This window comes from Loa loa, assembly GCF_000183805.2.
Source record: "Loa loa unplaced genomic scaffold supercont3.52, whole genome shotgun sequence".
In the NCBI taxonomy this organism is placed as follows: Eukaryota; Metazoa; Nematoda; class Chromadorea; order Rhabditida; family Onchocercidae; genus Loa; species Loa loa.
The window spans coordinates 68,129-76,709 of record NW_018108232.1 but is presented as its reverse complement, the minus strand read 5'-3'; the positions used below and the strand labels follow the sequence as shown (position 1 = coordinate 76,709).

The 8,581-nt window shown below is 31.5% G+C and overlaps 2 protein-coding genes across 2 annotated transcripts in view; both read left to right on the top strand.

Moving 5' to 3' along the window:
* Positions 1-4,491, top strand: part of LOAG_17240 (S1 RNA binding domain-containing protein) — a gene marked incomplete at both ends in the record, with an annotated part of 15,199 nt that extends 10,708 nt beyond the window's left edge. The window contains 12 exons of the mRNA XM_020449899.1: positions 276-395; positions 714-817; positions 1,186-1,297; positions 1,444-1,587; positions 1,730-1,889; positions 2,187-2,331; positions 2,513-2,596; positions 2,795-2,963; positions 3,251-3,407; positions 3,714-3,879; positions 4,001-4,115; positions 4,432-4,491. Of these exons, the coding sequence (XP_020306508.1) occupies positions 276-395; positions 714-817; positions 1,186-1,297; positions 1,444-1,587; positions 1,730-1,889; positions 2,187-2,331; positions 2,513-2,596; positions 2,795-2,963; positions 3,251-3,407; positions 3,714-3,879; positions 4,001-4,115; positions 4,432-4,491 (1,536 nt within the window). The remainder of the gene's footprint in view (positions 1-275; positions 396-713; positions 818-1,185; positions 1,298-1,443; positions 1,588-1,729; positions 1,890-2,186; positions 2,332-2,512; positions 2,597-2,794; positions 2,964-3,250; positions 3,408-3,713; positions 3,880-4,000; positions 4,116-4,431) is intronic.
* A 763-nt stretch (positions 4,492-5,254) lies between these two features.
* The window catches only part of LOAG_17239 (hypothetical protein), a 9,448-nt gene continuing 6,121 nt past the window's right edge, over positions 5,255-8,581 (top strand). The window contains exons 1-8 of the mRNA XM_020449898.1: positions 5,255-5,366; positions 5,851-6,009; positions 6,818-6,990; positions 7,188-7,283; positions 7,679-7,717; positions 8,044-8,085; positions 8,222-8,307; positions 8,496-8,570. Of these exons, the coding sequence (XP_020306507.1) occupies positions 5,315-5,366; positions 5,851-6,009; positions 6,818-6,990; positions 7,188-7,283; positions 7,679-7,717; positions 8,044-8,085; positions 8,222-8,307; positions 8,496-8,570 (722 nt within the window). The 5' untranslated portion in view covers positions 5,255-5,314. The remainder of the gene's footprint in view (positions 5,367-5,850; positions 6,010-6,817; positions 6,991-7,187; positions 7,284-7,678; positions 7,718-8,043; positions 8,086-8,221; positions 8,308-8,495; positions 8,571-8,581) is intronic.

Sequence of the window (8,581 nt, the reverse complement as noted above, 5' to 3'; positions counted from 1 at the left end):
TATATATATATATATATATATATATATATATATATATATATATATATATATATATATATATACATATGTATATATATACGTTTTCTATTCATAATGATAGAGTTGAATGAATGCAAATTTACAAAAATTACAATCAATTACAATGGAATTTTTGAAGCAAACATTCCGAAGTGCAAATTGTGGAAGTTCCTCTTCAGTTTTCATTACTTCAATTTGCTGATGTATTCTCGCGTTATTTTGCTTTCTAAATATTTTACAGCACGTTGTAAATTCAGATTTATAATGTGCACCTTTTGCGTTTTGATAATGATAAGGGTAGATGGCTTGCTGTCACGGAGTCACGCTTTTCGAAAAAATCGAAAAATATGCTGTATCGAAGTGGAACTGATATTGAGGTAAGGTTTGGTGCCATAGTAATTTGTATTCTTTTATGTTTAAATTTATTTCAATTGTTTCCCTCTGTAAATGTTTTTGAGAGCATTGGATTTTACCATCACTTTCCTTAGTGTATCTCTAGATAATTGTTTTGGATCGAGGAGTGGCTATTTCAGGCGAATTGTTACAGGCATCATAGAATGTACCCTAATAGTTTTTTAATTCCTTTCATTTTTTCTGCTGTTTTGTAGTAATTTCATTTTTCGTACATTCCCATTACCCTTTCAGTGTTTTTTCTTTTTTTTATATCATAATTTAAAATCATGACTTCATTTCAGATCAGTTCGAAGCTCCAAGCGTTCGTAACTTCAGCATCTGATGATGCTCATATCTTTGTCGAAATCAGTCCTGGTATTACTGGTTGCGTCTCAAGATGCAAGAAGTACATCAATTTCACATTATAATGTTTTTATTTTTTATTTTTATTTATTTTTTTTAAATTTCGAATCTAAATCTAAACCATAAAATTTCAAAATCAGAAATAAAACACGAAGAAATACTTTTTTCAGTGATCATTTCTAATAACAAAAATAATTAGCAGTTTTCGCTGTACTGAAAGGAAGGGAGAAGTCCTTGAACAAATTAAGCGATCATTGTTGTAGTTAAAGTGATTATTTAAACATTTTAAATAAACTTTTAAATAAACAAATAGAATTTATTTTGTTTATTTTAAATAAATAAATTTAAACAAACAGAACTGTAATATTCATGAACATCATGAAACGAAGATTGAAGTGAAAGAATTTTCAGATTATCGTTAAAACCCGATGATTTGATTACAGTTCGCGTTAGTCATACCTTTGCGGATGGTGGCTTGAAAGTAGAATTTGTCGATTTAATTGCAGAAGGCCCCCCGGATGAAGTTTGTGCTGATTTTTCCTCTAGTTCCAAATTTTATTGACTCATTTCTCCTTTCCAATCATTATTTTCGAATTAAATTTTTCGATACTTTTGAACTAATGTTATTTTCATAAATTATAAAGTGCCTTAAATGCGAATATTTTGTAGAAACCACGGAAGAGGCTCATAAGTGTTGGATCTGGATCTGATATCGCAGTCGATTTACCACGGAAGAAATCGAAAGCAGCTGGTTATGTGGCATCTCATTTGAAAGAGAATGAACCGCCACAAGTTACTGTTGTTGAAGCAAAAGTAAGAATTAGCTTCACAGAAAACTTATAGTATGTGGGTATGCTGAATATTACCTGTGTATGTGCCATTTAGGTTTAGCTGGCGAGTTTGTTAGTTTAGATTAAATTGATTTGTGGGTTTAAACTCTTTCCTTTAATTTCAGTTGCCTGAACCAGGTTTGGACTGGTCTCTAAAAGGATTTACACCAGCAGAATTTGCAAAAGTAGGGCAACTTGGTCAAAAAGTGGATGTTCCAGTTAGTACTTCAATAGCAAAAGATGAATCTAGTGCTGATAATATTGAAGAGCAAAACAGACCAAAAAGTATGGGAATTTCAAATAGTGATTTTCTTATCATGGGTTGCATATTAATCTATCTTTAATTTCTACCATATCGAAGAAGTTTCAGTTTTTGAGCATATTTTCGTGCCTTTTTTGGTATTTTTATGTAGTTTATCATTTGTTTACCAATAATGGTAGGGAATATAACTTTTGAATGATAGGCATTTTGTAGGTGTAAAAGTTCTCATGCTTCAAAGTTATATTCTTTTATTTAACTAAATGCAGAAATTTTTGAACTTGAAAATGTCGTTTTTTTAAATACACTGTTATTTGTTTTAGCTAAAGAGGAGCTTCAAATAGAAGAGGAAAAGAAATTAATAAATCGTGAAAGAAAGATTCTCGAAGCGAATTGGATCCCAGATAACACGAATGATTTTGATCGTTTAGTTGCTGGTACACCCAATTCTTCAATTTTGTGGATCCGGTGTGCTTAAATTTGTTTATATATTTTTTGGATCTTCTAATAAATAGGATGTCTGTTTGAAAAATGTTTGCAGGTAAAAACATTGTCTCCATGATACACTGAAATCGAGTTGTTGCTTTATGTTTTAACGGAAGAAGGAATTTTTAGCATAAGTCAATTTTTATTGCCAATACTTTTCCAGGTATATTACATTCTTTCTGGAACAAAATGACGTGGAGAAAGCAAGGGCAGTTGCGGATCGAGCACTTTCAGTTATCAATTTCCGGTTAGTTCTTAATATGAATGGTTGTTTTGGAAGATAATCTATGTTAAAAGTGGTAACACGAGGATTCTTATGTAGGATTATTTAAAATCTATTCTGAATTACTTTACAAAAATAGCTGAAAAATATATACTGAAAAAATATGTTGAAAAGTAATCTGTGTGAAATATAAACACATAATTTAATTTCTTTCTTCTTTAGTGAAGAGGACGAAATTTTCAATGTTTGGACAGCATATCTCAATTTAGAAGGAAATTTCGGTACCAGCGAATCGTTGAAGGCAGTTTTCGATAACGCTATTAAAAATACCGATGCTTTGAAAATGTATAAGCAAATGGTGAAAATATACCAAAATCTAGGAAAAATCCAGGTATGCTAGATGTTTTGCATTATCTGTTTCAGATTTTGATAGTAGTTTATCTTTTGCTAGTGGCGCATTATTTGGCAGGGAGTTGAAAATGCCTATGAAGGACTGTTATGGTATCGAAAAGGCAGTTCTTTTAACCCAAAGTCTTTTTTGTAGAACTTTTTCCCGAAAAAAGTTTCGAAAAAATTTTTAATTTTTTGGGGATATATCCTTTGCTGAGAAAAAACATGATTTCCAGAATTTTGATTTAATCTTACTGCGGGTAAACTTTCACACAAAGGTTATTGTAGGAACTGGATGATTTATTGGATGAAATGTTGAAACGGTTTCGTCACGATGACTTGGATGTTTGGTTCATTTATGGACAACACTTGCTGGAAACCAAACGTCCAGATAAAGCAAGGGATTTGATGAAGAAAGCGATCAATTGTTTATCTCGGAAACACCGTAGGTTTCTATCTATTTGCCAAAGCAATGAAATGTAATATTGTCTGGCTTTTATTTTTATTGCGTCACTTCGTATTACAACGATGAAAAAATATTACTTGATATTAATGTCCTCTAGGTCATGTCAGTATTGCAGATTGTTCGCCGCATATTGTATCAAAATGTAAAGATATTTGATTTCTTGTTATGAAACTTAGACTAGAAATGGTAGCAATCAAAAAGTGATTACAAAAGACAGTATATGCCATAACTCACATACCATCACATGACTCATCTGATTTTTTTTTTTTTTGAATTGAATTTTAGACGTGACAATTTTGAGCCGTTTTGCACAACTTGAATTCAAATTCGGTGATATGGAACAAAGTAAAACAATTTTTGAAAATATTTTAAATTCATATCCGAAGAAAACAGATGTTTGGACAGTCTACATTGATCTGCTGATCAAAGTTGGAAAATTTGAGGATGCAAGGTGAGTATTTTTCCTGTTCGCAATAAGTTCTTGCTAGTTGTTTTACATGAATTTCAGTATATGTGGGAAAATGATTAAAGATTGGTGGTGCTTACGATTTTCTTCAAAAGATTTGTTTCAGACAGCTACTTGAACGAGTCACCGCACTAAAATTATCCACCCATAAAATTCGATTATTTTTCAAGAAATGGGTTGGTCTGGAGCAAATGCATGGTGATGAGGAACAGCAGAATAATGTCTGTTTTATTTGAACTTATAAAAAAATTTAAGTCCTAAAGTAAGCCAGTGAAGTCGTCGAATGGAGTAAAGACTGAGATGAGAAAGATGTAAATTGAAATTTCCTTTGTTATAAATGACGAATACTCGAAAGATAATTCAATAAGAAGACAATAAAAACCGACATTTTGTCTTAAAGAATCATGAAACCTACTCTGGTATTTTACATTCTCCATTTAATTTTTTGAATTCATGTTCTGTGTTGCACAGTACCTTCAGATTAAATACAAACATAGGAAGTGTAATAATTTAATTCGTTCCTCTCTAATTTTTCAGGTTAAAGAACGAGCACTGCACTATCTACAAGATGTTACGGGACTTATCAAGGAAACATAATTATTTGATAGTATCTCTTGCTCCAAACTTCATTTTATACGGAATCGGCATCATTGCTTTTCAAAGTTCGTAGATTCTTATGTATTATGGTTGGCAAATGGGTAGTTAAATGGTTTCGATCTGTTTCTATAAAATGAACTGCGGGGAATTCGTGAGTGGGAAAAAAGATTTTTTCTTTATTGGCTTTACCCATTTATTGTATGTATATATACTACATTGTTGTCTGCCGTTGTTGTTGCTGTTGTCATTATTGATGTTGCTTTTGCTATTTTTCTTATTGTTGGTTGATTCAACATGAAATATTTTGATTAAATTGCTCATTTCCTCTACTTTCCACATTTTGCATCATTAGTATTTGATGGATTATCCAGTTTCTGCATGACTGTCACACTAGTGTTTATTTTTTGCGATTGAATTACAAAGTTCGTCATTTATCATGGGCAGAACGGGGAAAAAACTAACAGTTCTTCATCTTTTTATAAATTCGGGACTTTATCAGTTTAGAGTTGTTCAATAGATGGAAACTAATGTAGTTCATGAATTTAATTTGATCATTTGATTAGGTTTTTTCTCAGCTTTAATTTGCATACAATTTACCCTTTTAGCCATTGAGGAATTCTTGATTCTGCTGAAGGTTAAGTATTACTGCTAAAGGTTACGATTTCAAATTATTGTGTTTTTGGTCCAGAATGGTATGATCTGGGAAAGTCAGAACATTAACACTTAACACCTTAAATTCAAAATGCTGTTTTTTATAAATCTGAGTTTCAGAGTGTATTGCCGTTCAGCTTTATGCGGTATTAAATAATTATAGCGAACTTAAATGAATACATATGTTCAACAACTGAAGGAGGAATATGAGAAACGTCTTCGTGGTAATATTGTTTAATCCTTTATCCTTCTGTTATTCTTCTGTAAGTAAGTACGAAAAGCATAATTAGCAGGTGATATTGAAGAATGTTGCAGTTAATTGAATTGATGGCATTGTAATAAAGCATTTTTGGTAATCACTGTTGAATAACGATCGTAAAAAAATGTTGAAGTCCAATGATTAGAATTCACATTTTACTGAGGACTAGTATATTTTAAGGAGGACAGATATGAATCTAGTAGAAGAGTTAGAGTTGGGTACCGAAAACTGGAATAAGTAAAAAAATTACGTAATGCAGTATATTTTGAATAAAATTTTTAGGACTCCTCTCTCAATTTAATAATGATTTCGAATTATTGAAGCGAGTAATTTGTAAGGTCAAGAACGTTTAAAGTTATCGTTTATGAAAAAAAAATTCAATTAGTTCGTTAAAGTACTTTTGACATTATTATAACTCCGAAGAAGATGCCACTTGTTAAATTTTGCAGTATCAGAGCGAACGTTGCATGGTGAAAAAGAAAGACGACGACAGCTTGCTTTTCATTACAAACAACTTGAGGCACAGTTGCGAAAAGTTCAAAGAGACAATGAAAGTATGGCAAAGCAGTTGAAAATGGTGAGGAAATGTGCATCATGCTCACATCTTGGTAATATTTTTCCTTTAACCAATTTTTTGTGGTATTTTATATGTGTTGAAAATTCTCAATAGTTTATTTCCAGGTTATTATTCAATTTTCGTTTATTATCATCTTTTCTTTCTGCATATCACGAAAATGATTTTCCATTAAAAAGAATTCCTCGTGATCTGTACAAATTTTACAATGGTTGAAATGAAATTACCAGGGGGAGCTTAACATAGGGTTGTTAGGAAATTCGGGAGACATTTTCCATTCTTCAGAAGGTCGAAGATAAAAACGACAAACTTTTTTTATACATTTCGAAGATAAAAACGACAAACTTTTTTTATACATTCTCGATCTTTTCTTTATTGCAATTGAATGACAACTTCCTCATACTTTTCTACAACTAGTAAATCTGCTTATCCATCAATCAAGAAAAATCATCTAGCAGCAAAATGAACAGAAGAAATATGAAGAGAAACATAATAAAAAGTATAAAAACATATTAATGTTATTATTAACTTTTTTCCCATTTGTCACTTTGACTGTATCTCTTAAGTGGTCAATTACTGACCTTTTATGGCAGCTTAATCAAACAATGTCTTTAAATAGGGAATTTGTCTTTTTAAGATAATTTATTTTAAAAAGTTGAATTAGCATGATTGAGAGGATGGGAAACCGTTCGAAAAAGAAAAAAATTTACTCAGCAAAACATTATTTCGAATGCTTAGTGGAAAGTTGGACTAATTTTAGCAGTGATTTCATTTCTGAGATAAAATTTTGTGTAATGAATCTTTGATCGAAAAACAGACTTTTCAAATTTATTTCATTCTAGATCAGCGTTGTAAAAGTTATAATGCTTTAAACGAGCTACTTTATGGATCTATTGCTGCTTTGGAACCAGATGCAATTGCATCAGTTAGCGCTCCGAATCGCAATGACGAATTGAAAGCTGTTAAAATTGCAAATAACAATCTTCAGCAATGTGTCGATAAATTGCAGAGTATGGTGAGAAGATAGTTTAATTTCGATTTCAAATTTTGTCAGGCTTCATGACCGAATGTAAAAATTTGACAAGTTTAAAGCCATTTTTTCCGAGTTCAAAAATGTTTTAATTTTTACCGGAAAGGATGAAATTTTTATCGTAGACTGTCTTGTGTTTCCGCCATGTGTTTCTTTTTTGATTTTATTTTTCTCCCTTATAGCTGTTGCAAAAAGGGCGGGAGGCATTGGCCACGGAAAAATATTATAATGACGCAATTTCGGAACGTGAGCAGCAAATATCGCGACTTCAGAAAGAGGTTTTGTTTTCTCATTTTATTTTTTTTTTTTTTTTTTTTGATTTTAGAACACACTTGATTTACATATGTTGATGGTATGATTTAAATGTGATTGCGGCACTGTTCTTTCTGTGCTCGTAGCCACCAGTGATTTACCTAAAGCCTTTTTTGAACTCTTATTAAAAATTTAAGAGTTGATTTTAGCGATGAAAATCTGCTCTGTGCTGCCATCTAAGCTAATTTAATTACGCGTTTTAGTTTCAAGTTTATTAGTTTTCAAATATTTGGCAACATGGTTATGCTTATCGACTTACTGAGTTGTTGAGTAACTTTAAATAGTAATGACGACACGGAAGTGATGGTATATTTCATGCATTTAATAATTCATTACTTCACTAGAAAGATAAGTGTTTCAGCTTCAAGAGCGAAGACGAGGAGCATCTACCTATTCGGTCGTAAGTATTAAACTGTGCTAAAATTTGAAAAGTTAAAAAATTTTGAAGTGGTTTGAAATTGTAGTTTGTGAATTGTTTTGGTTTGCTGTGGAGGGGAGCCGACCAGAAAATATGTATTACTATTTCTGATAGAAAATTTATCTGACATAAAGTGTTTTTTATCACAAAATTTTTCAGCACAAAATTAGGCCTTGCAGACATGCTAGGCGCTGAAACGCTGAAATGTATTCATAAGTCCTGAAGTTATTTAAAATGTGATAATTTAATTTAGAAATCTACACTTTGATGTTTTTCAATATCATGAAACTTCAAAATATTTTTTGCAGGTCAACCAGGACATAGCAGTGAAATTGAAAGTATTGCTAAAGGTTGGTGCTGTATTGATAGGTTGGTGCTGTATTGATTTCTCAAGATTTTGATGTTGAAAAAGTTTCTTATTAAATCTTGAAATTTATTTGAACTGAAAATTTAAAATAAAAAATTTGCGAATTTCTTTATTCTTAGGAGAGAGCCGAATTATTGGATCGAATAAATCGTTTAGAGAAAGGAAATAAAGAAAATTATAATGCTGTACATAACGAACCACAAAGGTGGGTGCATTCTGGTCCGGGTGCGTAGTCATCATAAATTTTATAAGTCTGTTTTAGATCGTATTGTTTTTATGTTTTCTCCAGTAAGCAAAACAATGGTTCATTTGAATGTTGAAAAAATTGATTCTTAGGGATTTGTAGAAAAAATTTATTAACAATGGCTTGTTACATCATGTTTCATTCTGCAGCACCGGACACCCGGCAACTACTCCAGCAGTTTTGAAGTCGATGTCAATCCATACTGTGGGTGTTGCCGAAATCGAGTGAAAAGTTG